The sequence below is a fragment of the Zootoca vivipara genome, chromosome 1 (genome assembly GCF_963506605.1).
Source record: "Zootoca vivipara chromosome 1, rZooViv1.1, whole genome shotgun sequence".
NCBI classification, from domain to species: domain Eukaryota; kingdom Metazoa; phylum Chordata; class Lepidosauria; order Squamata; family Lacertidae; genus Zootoca; species Zootoca vivipara.
In genome coordinates, this window is record NC_083276.1 from 44986982 (window position 1) to 45002692 (window position 15711).

General features: G+C 43.8%; 1 protein-coding gene across 4 annotated transcripts in view; it reads left to right on the forward strand.

Moving 5' to 3' along the window:
- DPF3 (double PHD fingers 3) overlaps positions 1 to 15711 on the forward strand; it is a 197609-nt gene that overhangs the window by 77539 nt on the left and 104359 nt on the right. For all 4 annotated transcript variants that reach the window (XR_009557490.1, XM_060273692.1, XM_060273700.1 and 1 more), the window contains exon 2: positions 6318 to 6478. Coding sequence is in view for 3 of the 4 variants with exons in the window: in XM_060273692.1 (XP_060129675.1) it covers positions 6318 to 6478 (161 nt within the window). In the remaining variant the exon portion in view is untranslated. The remainder of the gene's footprint in view (positions 1 to 6317; positions 6479 to 15711) is intronic.

Genomic DNA, 15711 nt, shown 5'->3' on the forward strand with positions numbered 1-15711 from the left:
TGGTTTCTTGCAGGCACCTGGTTGGCCACTGTTCACTACTAAGCCTGTTGTTCGTAATGAAGCTGAAATATTTTGATTTGGTTAAGGTCACTTGTTAAGTTCGTGACAAAGAGTTCAGCTTATCTCTTTGGTGGTTTCACACCAAAATACTAACATCGTTGTGTAGCCCATTTGAAAATGGCAGGTGTCAGAACTAGAGGAATTTGAGAGGAACATTAAAAGAAAAACAACACCACCTCACAGAGACTTTTCTAGAGTTATGGCAAGCAGACACTAGCTGGCTATTCCTACGCACTTAGCAAGCTCTCAATTTCATTTTAACATCTGCAGTTTTGTGTAACTAGTGTTATTAGAGGCTTGTGTTAGACGCATCATAAAAGCTCTCTTCAGGCATTAACATTAACATTAATTAAACAGGTGAGGGGGTGCAGTGAGCATGAGTATGTTAGTTCCATCTCCTTCCATAACCATTTCCATTGCCCTTCAACTTCTGGAGAGCGACTGTCTGCAGCAGGGAATCTTCTATCCTTGTAGGGCTCCTTGTGTATCCACGCGACGGGGTGAGCTCCCATTGCTCTGTCCCAGCTTCTGCCAACCTAGCAGTTCAAAAGCATGCCAATGCAAGGAGATAAATAGGTACCACTTTGGCAGGAAGGTAAACAGTGTTTCTGTGTTCTCTGGCTACCGTCATGGTGTCCTGTTGCACCAGAAGCAATTTAGTCATGCTGGCCACATGACCTGGAAAAGCTGTCTATGGACAAACGCCGGCTCCCTCGGCCTGAAGCGCTGCAACCCCATAGTCGCCTTTGACTGGACTTAACTGTCCAGGGGTCCTTTACCTTTGTGTATTTTAGATCCCTGGAAAATTAGGCTTCTAACTTACATGGGGAGTCTCCATGACTGGAGAAAGCTACTCACTGCATATAACTGCCTTCCACAATGACAGGAGATGGAGCTAGCACAGTCATGGATGTATATTTAGGTTTTATTTGTTTGTTTGTTTGGTACTGCAAATCGTGTATATTGGAAGAAATCTTTTAGTGTGGCAGCTTTGGAACACCCTTCCTGTTTACGTCAAGCAGGGGTCTTTTATTCTTTGCTGTGCCTGCTTAAAACATTTTTTGTATAGGCAAACTTGTCAAAATGTAGATGTTGATGTGTTTTGATCTTTCTTAAATTTTAATTATTTAACATGTTTTTAATTGTTTTGATCAGCTTTTGTTGATAATTTTAATATTTCCTAGAACTGTTTAGAGATTTTACCACACTCAAGCAGCATATAAATTTTGTTAAATAAATAAATAAATAAATAAAATTTCATGCTACCTCCCTCTTGTTTTTCTGTCCCCCCGTTTTGCTTATGTTATCCTGCCAGCATTCACAAGCTTAGTATGCTGGAGTAATGATACTGATAATTGCAGTGTCTCTTTTTCATTTAAGACAAAATGAAGCAGGTGATACAGTCCTCAATAACGTCTCACTGATATATGAAATTTTCAAGTTTCTTACAAACCTTTTAAAGTCAAGGGGTTATTCTGGATATTCCAAAATTGGCAAAATGTGAGCAGATGCTTTTTATTTATTTATTTAAAGTATTTATGAATCGCCCTCCCTCCAAAGAAGCTCAGGGTGATATACAGTAATACAAAAATTATGCTCTCTCCGTCTTTCTGCACCCACCCACACCCCAAAATCAATTTAAAACACAGAAAGAGACGATAAGAACAAGAGATAAATGATGAGAACAAAGCTAAATGTGGTAAAGTAGAGCCTATATTCTGCGAAAGCATTTATTTTCTGGTTAAAGCTATAGTAACATTTTTGATAACATCAAATAACTGACACATCATAAAAAAAACTTAATAAAAAATAATCTTAAAAATCAGAATTTCTTATTTTCAGACCTCTATAGGCTTTTCAACTGCTGCCAATAACTGAACCCTTTGATTTTCATATAACTTTCCCCCACCATAGCAAAAGTGGTATTTTCAGATTTTAAACAATCCTTTATGCCACCAATTTAACAAAAAGATTTAAAGTTTGAAGTTCTACCGTACTTTTATTTTTAGCATTGCAACTAAAGTGTTGAGCAGCAGGGATTCTTATACTGGTAGCAATAGTTTAACTTTTGCCAACCTGATGCCCTGCAGATGTTTAAGCCTAAAACTTCTATCAACCCCAGCAAGCATGACTTTTTTTTAGTCCCATCTGGAGGGCACCAGTTTGGCAAAGGCTACTGTAGTTTATTGTTCCCTAGTTTCTGTTAATACAAAGTGATGGGCACTGCTCATATTTCATTCTTGGGAGGAATTTTTGGTACACACAGGACTTGAGCAATGGGTTTGTTTGCATACTCTCTTTTCTCTTAAATTCTCCTCCCTCCCTCCCTCCCTCTCTCCCTCTCTCTCTCTCTCTCTCTCTCTCTCTCTCTCTCTCTCTCTCTCTCTCCCCCTCCCTCCCTCCCAATTTTCAGTGTGACAGAAATTTGACACTATGCTGTTAAATTGTTGATTAGTTCCTTTGTCAGTGTGTCTGATAAAACAAATGTGCGTGTCACCCAGTTTTAATCAGCTTCATTTCTTTCTAGTGAGACTTCAGGTTGGGTTTGTGTGTTGTTGTCTCTCCCCCCCCTGCACTTTCTAATTGAAAACAGGGGTCTAGACAGTCACCCTGGGACTTCTGTGCAAAGAGCTTTCTCAGTAGGCTGGCATCTCCCTGCAGATTGTATATCCACAGCCACATCCCCTCCCTTCCTGGTGCCATACAGGCCTCCACCCCCTGCAGTCCCTCAGGGAAATGTCTCTGCTGGTAGGGGTTCCACCCCACCTCATCCCACATTCCCATATCCTTCAGGCTACTGGAAAATCCTACTAAATATCTGCTACCTTTTTTCTTTCTCCCCGGCGAGACGCTTGCGGCTTTTTACACTTGCACGATGGACAAATTCAGCCGTAAATATAAACTCTCGCATGAGTCTTTCCCGCTGCTTTGCGCCAGTGCCAGGAAAAGCTGCAGCGGTTAAACTTCTTATCTGCCGTGCAGCTGCTGAAGGAACCAGGCCACAAGAAAAGTGGTGGATTTAATTTAGTCTAGAGCGAGGGAAGAAATAAAAGAGAACAAGGTTTTCTCTCTGTGGGTGCACCTTTTAACAGCTACTGTGGCCTATTTAAGCCCTTCTCCTGTTATTAAGCAGATTAGGGTTGCTGTTGCACCACCCCACATATAAGCTTTGTGATAAAATGCCATATGTTGCTATGTGGCTGACTACTGGAGGAGGAGGACCACACAGTTCAGCATGGGAACATGGACTCACCCAGACACAGCTATATATGTAACTAGCTGGCCCGGCCATGCGTTGCTGTGGGTCATCCCTGCGAATCCCCCCACCCTGTCCCGATCCATGATGTATCCCGCCCAGCAGTGTTGCTAGCCTTTTGGCTGCCCGGGGCGGCTTCTTCCTCCTCAGGCGGAGCGGTGAGGGATGCCTCTCGCCGCTCTGCCTGAAGAAGCACACGTCGCACTATGGAGTGGGTTGCCGGGGGGCGGTGCTCCAGTGCCCAGATCTGAGGAGCACCACCGTTGGCAACCCGCTCCGTAGCGCGACATGTGCTTCTTCCTACTCAGGCGGAGTGGCGAGGGGCATCAGCGACTGACGCTGACGCTGCTCTCTGGCCCGCCCCTTGCCTCCTCCCCACCAGGAAGAAACGAGGGGCGAGGCCAGAAAAACCAGGGCCTTCGCGATGGCGGTCGCACCGCCGCCACAGTAGCAAGGGGGCACCGCGCTGCCCCCCACAGTCGCCCTGCGCCCCGCCCCCGCCCCTATTGTGACGCCCATGATCCCACCCCTCCACCCCCTCGGCTTATCCCTGTGTTTTGGTAGGATACCCTTCCCTCTGTTGTCCCCAGGGAGTGTTGGCTCCTCCCCCTATTTCTCCATACCTTGGCCCCCACCCTTGGAAAAGGAATTGTCAGCTTCTTCCCAGCATGCACTTTTGTCTGAGCCTTCTGTTGTCCCTGGGGAGTGTTGGCCCCTCCCCCATGTATCTCCATACCTTGGCCCCCACCCTTGGAGAAGGTACTGTTAGGTTCTGGGTAAGCCCTGCTCGGTGCCGCAAACCCCGCCCACCTGTGTGGAAGGGAGGGCGGTAATTCCAGGGACAGCCCTGGATTTACGGAAGCTGTCCTGGTTTTTGATTTAGGATGTCCTTATTTTCATTGGAGAAATGTTGTAGGGTGATCCTCTGGAAGACTCTGTGAATAGAAATAATGTTTTATTATAATATATGTTGGAAGTCACCCAGAGTCGCTGGGGCAACCCAGTCGGATGGTTGGGGATACAAATAATAGAATTGTTGTTGTTATGGAATAGGACATCACTATTTTCATCGGAGACATGTTGGAGGGCATGCTATCACCTCCACTTCCCCAGTTCATCTGCCTCACTCTCTCTCGTTCCACCTCTCAACCTTCCTGCTATCTAGTTGCTCAGTCTGTCATTTTTCTTGGCAGTGGGAAGGGTGGTGTGTGTCTGGTGCAGGGGGAGGTATGTATGTCCAGTCCAGTGGTTGCTTAGCAACCAGGATATGCCCCCCACACCCTGTCCCATTCTCTTAAGCTTCATTGGTGAGGAAGGCAAAGGGAGGATGAGGCAGTCAACTAGATGAGTAGCACTGAGCAGTGGTGGAGATGCCTGCTGGCCAGGATCTTTATAGCCTCCCAAGGGGCTTGTAACCGCAGGATCTTGTGTCTCTTTTGGGCAGTGAATCAGAGCATATCAGCCCTCCTCAAAGCTGCATTCTGTCATTCTTTCATTCCCTTTCTGTGCAGCTATTTCCCTCTCTCCCATGTTGTGCTTTATTTACTTTTTAATTATCAGAATGCTGTACAATTCATTTTTGGAGGGTGGGAGAAGAATGCTGAACAGTCCTTTAACAATTAGGCCAAAACCTCACCACAGCACTTAAACAAGGATACTAGTTCCGGTTTGAAACTGGCAAGGATGGTAAACAGCCTGACTGTAACTAATAAATTGTACAAATCGTCTTGTTCTCATCACACATCAATCAAAACACAACTGCCCTAAGCAGGGATGGGTTTTCTATAGTCTCAGAAAAACAGACTTTGATGTGGAGATACACCCAGACCAGTGCTAACTGTGTTCATTCAGAGGGAATTCCCATTGTGTTCACAATCCATGGATCAACCTGTGTTTAGGACCTCAGCTAATAACTCTATGAGAATAACTCTCTGAGACAGCCATTAGTGCAAATTACATGCTGTTTTGCTTGCCGTTTGATGCCCATTTCAGTGCGCATGAGAGCACATTAGCAAGTATACTTGCTTCCTGTTAAACTACATAATTGCCTGTCAGGTGAAAGTTGCTACAAGAATAAGGCATAATAGTGAATCAGACATGCTGCTTTAAACTCAATTATTATTTCATTTTAAAATTAGGACAACTTGCCTACCTCCAACTTGCATGCTTTTGAAAAACACGTGTGTTTTTTCATGCTGGCTCTTGTCATAGCATGGCCTACTGTTTTTGCAACTGCAGTGTAGACCCCCAGAGTTTCTGTTAACATTGCAGAGGTTTCTAGGTGCATTCTCAGTTCATGTTGGAATGGAAAATCCAGTCATGTTTGAAACTGTGGGCCTCTCCATATGTCCTTTTTCTTGTGCATTCATGGTTATTTGTGCTCATGATGGTATTGGGGCTTTTGTACATGATCTTGCTTGGGTTCCCACTCCCACCTGCAAAAAGTTTGGGGGCAGACATGCTGCTTTATCAGTCCAATCAGTGCATGTGGTTTAGCTGCCTGCTGAAATCCAGTAACTGCTTATTCCACAAATATTCCTGGCGTTGTTTTTTTGGTCCTGCTTCTGTTGCCCTATAGCACAAGAGTCCCTGTCCAGATGGCAATAATGTGGTAATATTGGAGACACACCACCAAACAACTAATAGAAGAGAATGATGCGTGGACAACCCAGTGTAAATCCACAACTAACGCGCTATTATTGTGTCAATGTCCTGTTGCAGAGTGTACCCACAAAAAGCCACCAATCCACTCCCTTCTTAAAAGTTAGGGCCTCACTAGCTTCCTCCCTTTGTGAATAATAGGCCTGTGGGGCATGGGGAGGTGTGGAGGACTTCAATTAATTGTGTACTTTCAACGCTTTTCTATAATTTCATTATCCTGTAATTGCACTGATCTTTGCTTAACACGTTTTTATGCCCCTTTCCCTCTTTGCTTTGTTTTGATCCTGGGGAAGGTGGATGTCCACTGCTTCATCCTCTGCTTCTTCTTCCTCCTCTGCAGACTTGGGGACCAGTTCTACAAAGAAGCCATTGAACACTGTCGCAGCTACAATTCCCGGCTATGTGCTGAACGCAGCGTCCGTCTTCCTTTCCTGGACTCACAGACAGGTGTAGCTCAGAATAACTGTTACATCTGGATGGAAAAGAGGCACCGGGGACCAGGTACATATTATTCATCAGTGGCATTGAGCTCACAGAGCTCTGCTACCAGGAACTTTGAGAAGCCACACGCAGGAGGGCCTGCCTGAAAGGATATGCTTGAAAGGGATTCCTTTTGTTAATTGCAGAAGATGAGCAAACCCAGTGGAGACTGGTGCTTATTGGGACTGGTAGGGCGGAAGGCAGGGAGCCCAACAGCTGGTGGAGCCACAGCCAACGACAGGCAGAGCCAAATAATAATAATAATAATAATAATAATAATAATAATAATATATTATTATTATTATTATTTATACCCCACCCATCTGGCTGGGCTTCCCCTGCCACTCTGGGCGGCTTCCAACAAACATTAAAATACATCAAATATCACAGATTTAAAACTTCCCCAAACAGGGCTGCCTTTAGGTATTTTCTAAATGCAGGGCCGGCTCTAAGGGAAGGCTGGGTGGCGCAGTGTGGCGGAGCTGCGCTGCGTGCTGCGCCCGCCCACCAGCCGCGGCGAGAAATGGGGAGGGGGGGCGCCGGCGCGATCTCCGCACCACGGCGCCAGGGCACCCGACATGCTAAAGACGGCCCTGTCTAAATGTCAGGTAGTTGTTTATCTCTCTGACCTCTGATGGGAGGGTGTTCCACCGGGCGGGTGCCACTACCGAGAAGGCCCTCTGCCTGGTTCCCTGTAGCTTTGCTTCTCGCAGTGAGGGAACCGCCAGAAGGCCCTCGGCGCTGGACCTCAGTGTCCGGGCAGAACGATGGGGGTGGAGACGCTCCTTCAGGTATACTGGACCGAGGCTGTTTAGGGCTTTAAAGGTTAGCACCAACACTTTGAATTGTGCTCGGAAACATACTGGGAGCCAATGTAGGTCTTTCAAGACCAGTGTTATGTGGTCTTATTTGTTATGCCAGTTTGGTCTCCATTCTCCTCCCTGTTGGGTTCTACAAAGGCAAAGCTGAGACTAAGGAGGAAGAAGATGACAGGCAGGTCTACCTCCTGGACTGGCTGTAAGTAAGAAGGCCGGGAGGCAGGAGGGTCCTGGCTGAGGTTGTTGGGGCACTGCCCCATTTCCCTTACTAGACCAGTCTCCACTGAGGAAGCCCAAATTATTCCTTCGCCCCCATTCACTGTCACTAGAGAGGATTGCTTGACATGTTGTTTCCTTCTGACACAGCATATTCTCAGCCCCTTTATTTCTATTGATCTTCATTGCATAAGTGCAATGGAAAGTGAATGGGAAATGGTTTTAAGTAAGAGTTGCGAGGGAAAGGCATCCGTAGGTTGTTACTGATACACTTGAGAATAATGAACCTTATTTCTCAGAAGGAAAAATGCATTAGTGGCATGCTTGCAATTTTAAAGTGACTTTACCATTGCCCGTTTCAGAAAGCGATAGGGAGTGCCTTGTTCCCTTCTTGTACATACCATAAAAGTTTAACATATTAATGGCAACACGAGGATCAAACTATACCTTACACAGAATTCTTGATACACCCCTCAATTTCAAAAAAAGAAACTAGCTGTTTCGGAGTGGGAGGAAGTTGCGTGCTGGACTTGCGCAGCCTTGCAGAACTCAGCGTGCCATTGGCTCTGGTGCCACTTACTGCTGACTGCCCAGTCCTCAACCACTAGTTCCAGTGGGCACCAGCCACTGCTGCAGGTTCAGAAAAAGTATGGGATAGAGTCCTGGGGGACTGCACTCCATATCGAAGAAAGCTAAGGTGCCAAACAGTAGGGTTGTAACCCAGCTTTCTTTCTACTATACAGTGGTACCTCACAAGACGAATGCCCTGCAAGACGAATTTTTTGCAAGACGAATGCGTCTTGCGATCTGATGGTGACTCGCAAGACGAATTCGTTTTGCGAATCGCGGTTTCCCATAGGAATGCATTGTAATTTAATTAATGCGTTCCTATGGACAAAAAAAGAGGAATTTTAATGCATTCCTAGGGGAAACGCAACTCACAAGACGAATTTTTCGCAAAACGAATTGACTCGCGGAATGAATTCGTCTTGCGAGGCACCACTGTACTAATTTTACTAAATAAAATTTACTACTATAATAATTTTACCAAACAGCCTCTTGCTACCTGCACTCTGAAGTGGTGCAGTCCCAGGGACCTGAATGCACAGATTGGCTCTGGGTATTCTTTTCTTCAGGTGTTATACACTTTTGTACAGTTCTCTTAATAAATACTGTATCTCATGGCAAACAGTTGAGGGTTAATTTCACACAGTACTGCACATAACTCCTTTCCTCTCTCTCTCCCCCCCCCCAACCTTTCACTTTAGCTTTGAGTTATGACTCTTCTACACTAATGAGATAAACAACATAACTCACTGTGGGTCCCGCTATTTCCTTTATAATCAAATGGTTAGAACCTTCTGTGGTTGCCCTATAAGGCACTGAATTGTGAGGCAACTCAGGAGAACAAAGAAAATAAAAAACAACCATGCCTGTATTCTCACCCATGTCAGAATTGGGGAGAGCCTTGCAACTGTAAGAAATGGCTGTCTTCCTGGACTAGTCTTCTAAACTTCTGTTTGCAGGAGAATGAAAAAAGGAATACCATACTTCTTTTTGGAAAATTATATTGCAGCGGCTAGGCTCAACACATCCCTTTCCTGTTCCAAATTCAGTAGACTCTGCTTTCGAAGATAACATGAGGTTACTTCAGATTAACAAGATTGTGTAGTAGGACTGCTTGTTAGCATACAGTCTCGTCAATTAGGAAAGGAAAAGCAGGTTTTTATGTAGGGCATTTCCCATCCCTGTTGTGCCTCTTTCTACTGTAGCTGCTAGGGGTTATCTGCCCAATCAGCTTTTTGAGTTTGAAAGCTTTATGCCTGGTATGAAACAGGGACAGGCGATGGAGGGGTTGTTTCTCTCGCCCCTCCCCCCTCCCATTTTTTCCTCAGGATGTAAGTATAAGGTGTTCAGCTGCAGAAACTAAACAAAAAAAGCCCACCCCCCACAATGCCCAATTGCAGCCATGTCTATTTACATTAACTGGAACAATTGCTGCTTGCCCCAAGTGGGTTGGTAAGTATCCTGGCACCGTACTTTAGCATGTGCTGCCTCTGCGTTCCTCCCCCCTTGCCATTATTCTCCTTCTCTAGATCAATGCTTTTAAGCTGCCAGTTGCTGCTGCTGCTGTTCTGACCAGGGAACTTTTGCCTCCCCAACCTTAAAAAGACAGCCACTCTCAGTTTGAGTGACCTAATTCTTCATTGATGGATAATGTTGTAGAAGAATGTAACTCTCTGTGGTGCAAAGCTGTATAAATGGCACTTTCAAAGTGAGAAGGAGATTGCCAAATGCCCTTTATTTTAAAGACAGCCGTTCTTCTCACAAGGGATGTCGTCTTTGTTCCGGAGCGATATCCTTATGGCACTTCATATGGGCCCCTTATTTCGGATTTTAGATGCAATGCAACACAGAAGAGAACTGAAACTGCGTCTCTGCAGTGACAGGTATTTTCTGAACTTTTGGTCTCACAACCCTGTAGAAGAGAGAAGAGGTGGAGGGAGAAGCTTTGCAATGCCTTTCACCCATTTCATTCCACTTCATGTGTCACTTTGAGCTAATCAAGTGGGAAAGCTCATAGTGAATGAATCAGCTGTTGGTTTCCACATCGCCTGAAACATATAAGCTTCCTCTAAAGAGTGCCTGGTTTTTCCTTCAGTCACAGGTGGCACTCAGAGGCCAGTCCTAAACTAATGTTTTCCCTAGAACTAACTTCTCCAGCCAAGTGCCCTATGGGGCAAATGGGGTAGGAGAGAGCAGTGGCAGCGTCCCACCAGATGTGTTGTAACCAGCATGCTAGCTGGGACTCATGGGAGTTGTAGTCCAAAACCTCTGGAGCATAGCTGCCAAGTTATCCCTTTTTTAAAGGGATTTTCCATTATGCTGAATAGGCTTCCTCGCGAGAAAAGGGAAAACTTGGCAGCTATGCTCTGGAGGGTACCAACCTGGGGAAGGCTACTCATGAGCAAGTGGTGGGTATGAGTATGAGCTTCCATTCATCTCTGGAAGCCACTGTTGCCACTATCAACATTTCCTTAGTATTTAATAAAACATGTACTGGTAGGTCATATGGAACAAAAGCAGGGTAAATTAACTTGTGACCCTGTAGTTGTCAGATTGAATAAAGCGGGGGCCCCAAACTAGGGCCCGGGGGCTGGATGTGGCCCAATCACCTTCTAAATCCGGCCCACGGACTGTCTGGGAATAAGCATGTTTTTACACGAGTAGAATGTGTCCTTTTATTTAAAATGCATCTCTAGGTTGTTTGTGGGGCATAGGAATTTGTTCATTCCCCCCCCAAAAAAATAGTCCGGCCCCCCACAAGGTCTGAGGGACAGTGTACCAGCCCCCTGCTGGAAAAGTTTGCTGACCCCTGGAAAGGACTGGATTCCTGTGTCTTAATTATTCTGCAGGAGGAAGGTATGTAGGGAATGTCATTTCCCCATTTCTAGCACCATAGTATGAAGAGTTCCACTCTCTGAAGATGCCATTAAGGGTACAGTGGTACCTTGGTTCACGAACGGCTTGGCTCCCAAACAAATCGGCTCCTGAACGCCACAAACTGGTTTGCGAACTTTTTTTGGAGCCGAATGTCCAACGTGACTTCCGTCGGAAGCTCCTGCAGCCAATTGGAAGCTGCGGCTTGGTTTTTGAATAGTTTTGGGAGTCGAACGGACTCCGAGAACGGATTAAGTTTGAGAACCAAGGTACCACTGTATACCTACACAAAAATATTTTTGCAGAATATGTTATAGACATGCATACAGTGGTACCCCGGTTTAAGAACAGTCCTGTTTAAGATTCAGTTTACCAACTCTTCAAAACCGGAAATAGTGTCCCGGTTTGAGAACTTTATCTCGGTCTAAGAATGGAATCCGAATGGTGGAAGGGCACTGGCCGTGGCAGGCCTCATTAGGGAAAGCGCACCTCAGTTTAAGAATTGTTTCAGTTTAAGAAGGGACTTCCAGAACAGATTAAGTTCGTAAACCGAGGCACCACTGTACTGTGAAAAGTTGATGGATCTGACTTGGTGCTGTGTGCTGGATCACGTTCCACTTTGTCCCTGTTAACATCTCACCTTTTCTATATATTAAGAGGTACTGCGACCGTGTTTTCGATGAGATGGAAAGCATGTACCACTTCAGGCTGCAAGTGCTGGCTTACATGATTGAATACTCTTCCAAACACACAAATAAAAACCACTGCCCATAGAAAACTAGATGTCAAAGAGGAGCCTTGGCTAGAACACTTTCCCCCAACATGCTAGTTTTCTAAGTGGATTAAAAAAAATGGTCTGGGGAGCTCTTAGTAATGTAGTCCCCAAGTTGCAGTGTAAAGTGGTGCAGGTCTTAATTTATCAGCCCAGTGGTAAAACTTGGTGTGACATTGCATTGTAGCTGCTATTTGCTCCACTGGGGTAAATGCATAGATATCACATGGATTCTGGTAAGTGTCCACCCCCCCCTCTACAAATACCCAGAGAGGGAGGGTGAATTTACTTGGAAGGAAGCACAGTGGGGAACTTTTGCTGCTATTGATAAGAACTTCTGGCTCACCTTTGGTTGGTTCCTGAAAAAAGGCTTGAGTTTCCTCCAAAATCTCACATGCGTGCCTGTACACTACAGCTCTCCTAGTCAAGCACAGCATCATCTAACGGTGCATGTAGGTGGCAAGTGCATTCTTCCCATGCTCCTTCTTTGCCCACAGGGGGTTGTTTAGTCATTCAGCTATGAATTCATAGAAACTCCCCAGGGGAATGGTAGGGATTTCTCTCTCTCCCGCATACACCTCTGAAGTCAATTTAGGAATATAGTTGTGATGAAGAAACAACATTTGTAACCCCTGCAAATTAAAGTAGTCTGGAAGAGCCCTCGGACTTAATGCAGATTAAAATAGCATAGCATTCTTGAGCTCTCTTTTCATACAATTTTTAGATGATATAAAGTGGGATTCCCGCCTTCCCCCTCAACAGACTTTCTGTTCATGCTTACGGGCTTAAGTGAATATTCTCAAAGCTGTGATAGGGCCCTTCAGAAGTCATAGCAAAAAGGCGAGTCCTTGCATTTCCTCTGTGGGTTGACCACATATTTTCTGTAGAGTCTGAAGTCTTCTGTAACTATGTGATAAACATACCAAGGGAACATAGTCAGCTGTGGTCCCCCAGTTTTTTGCTTTTGAACCATGTCCACAAAACATTATAGAAGGGGCCCACGGTTGAATAATTATAATGTGTTGTGTTGCTGGCAAGGAGCATATGAACTGGGTCAGTTAGTGATTATTGACCCAATAATACAAGGAAATTTGTGACAAAGGACAGGTTGACAAATATGGGGCAGAGCTCCTAGCAGCTTAATTCCCACCCACCAGATGGGAGCGCAAGATGTCTCTGACTGTGGACCTGAAGACCATGTTCTGCAACCACTTCTCTTCGTATTAAAGAGAAACCAGCGTAGTTCAGTTCACCGCAGCCCATTTCCTTTCTTATAGAAATGTTCTTAGATTTTTTTTTAAAAAAAGCCTGTGCAGACCAGACAGGACATACAATTGGTGGAGTTCCTCACCTTTGAAGAATCCACAGATGGAGAACAATTTTTTATTATTATTATTCTCATGATTTATTAAATAGCCTCCTTACCCTGGGGTAGAAGTTTAGAGCTCACTTGCAGTAGCTTGATACAGCTGATTCCAGAGAATCGTGAATCACTCCAGAGTTTGTCAGCCTTCGAGAGGAGGAAGGGTGGGCCCAACCGAATTGCATGCAAACCTCTCTTGTCAGGAAGTGTGGATGCTTCAGAATGAAAGCTACAGTTAGGTTTGCAAAATTTGACACTCCCGTCTCCATTTTTTTATGGGGAACTTTTTAATGAGAGAGAGAGGTTTATTAAGAGTTAAAAAATCATTGTGCTTGTTGTCATTGTCCATACTGGAAAATACATATTTCTTTCGGAACTTGCCAATAGTTCCATTTGTTTAGGTGGAATCTTCTTTCTTGTAGTTTGAATCCATTGCTCTGTGTCCGCTTCTTTGGAGCAGCAGAAAACAACCTTTCTCCCTCCTCTATATGACATCCTTGAGCATGGCTATCATATCACCCCTTAACCTTCTCTTCTCCAGGCTAAACATACCCAGCTCCCTAAGCTGTTCCTCATAAGGCATCGTTTCCAGGCCTTTGACCATTTTGGTTGCCCTCTTCTGGACACGTTCCAGCTTGTCAGTATCCTTCTTGAACTGTGGTGCCCAGAACTGGACACAGTACTCCAGGTGAGGTCTGACCAGAGCAGAATACAGTGGTACTATTACTTCCCTAGATCTAGATGCTATACTCCTATTGATGCAGCCCAGAATTGCATTGGCTTTTTTAGCTGCTGCATCACACTGCTGACTCATGTCAAGTTTGTGGTCTACCAAGACTCCTAGATCCTTTTCACATGTACTGCTCTCAAGCCAGGTGTCTCCCATCCTGTATTCGTGCCTTTCATTTTTTTTTTTAATAATATTTTTTATTGAACATTTTTTCAACAAACATACACCAAACATACAAAATACAAAATACAAAAACACATCAAAAACATCAAAATACAAAATACAAAAATATAACAAAAAAATATATCATTTCTCATCCATTTTAATACTCATTGTCTTCAGGCTTCCCCAATTCCCTACTATCTGGTTTTCATTTTTTTTTAAACTTCTATAGCAGTTTCTAAATCATCTTCTTTCCCATCATGCAATCCCTTTAAAACTTCCAAGTTAATTCATCTTCATATTATTTACCCTAATTTCAAACTTTAAATCTTCTATTGTTTCCCTAATGCCTTAACCTCTTTACTTTCCTGGATTTTCAAACTCTAATTATCGAATACATTCCCTATATACATTTTAAATTTCTTCCAGTCCTTTGAAACTTTGTCATTTGTCTGGTCCCGGAGTCTTCCTGTCAATTCTGCTAATTCCATATAGTCCATCATTTTCATTTGCCATTCCTGCTTCGAAGGCAATTCTTCTTTTTTCCAATATTTTGTTAATAAAATCCTAGCGGCTGTGGTGGCATACATAAACAGATTAACATCATCCTTGGGGATTTCTTCCCCCATTTTTTTCCAAGCAAAAAGGCTTCCGGTTTTTTCGAAAATGTGTTCTTAAACATCTTTTTCAATTCATTGTAAATCATTTCCCAGAAGCCTTTTATCTTAGGGCATGTCCACCACATATGGTAGAATGAGCCAACATCCTGTTTACATTTCCAACATTTATTGTCGCTTTTGTGGTACATTTTAGCTAGCTTGACCGGCGTCAGATACCATCTATACATCATTTTCATCAAATTTTCCTTCAACACCGTACAAGCCGTAAATTTCATACCTTTCTTCCACAATTTTTCCCACTCCGACATCATCACATTATGACCCAGATCCTTGGCCCATTCAATCATAACTGATTTTGTTTGCTCATCTTTCAAATGCCATTCTAACAACAAATTATACATTCTGGACAAATTCTTGTGATCTGTCTCTAATAACTCCGTCTCTAATTTCGATTTTTCTGATTGGAATCCTAATTTTTTGTCTAACTTGAATACCTCATTTATCTGCACATACTGAAACCAGTCACTCAACCTATATTTCAATTGTTCGTATGGTCTTAACTTAAAGTGGTTTCCCACTTCCATCAAGATATCTTTGTATTTCAACCTATTCTCATCCATATTTGTCCTTTTAGGTTTCTTTGCCTCAAGAGGTGAAATCCACCTAGGAGTTCTCCTTTCCAACAAATCCTTATATCTCATCCAGACATTAAACAATGATTTCCTGATTATATGGTTTTTAAAACCTTTATGCAATTTCACTTTATCATACCATAAATATGCATGCCAACCAAATGCGTTATCATGACCCTCTAAATCCAACAAATCATCATTATCTAACAAAAACCAATCTTTCAACCAACAAAAGGCAGCAGCTTCAAAATAAATCTTTAAGTCCGGCAGGGAAAATCCTCCTCTTTCTTTAACATCAGTCAAAAGTTTATATTTAATTCTTGGTTTCTTCCCCTGCCAGACAAATTTAGACAGTATCTTCTGCCATTCTTGAAAGCATTTCATTTTATCAACTATCGGTAGGGCCTGAAATAAAAACAACATTCTCGGCAAAACATTCATTTTAACAGTTGCTATTCTACCCATTAAAGACAATTTTAACCTCGTCCATACTTCCAAAT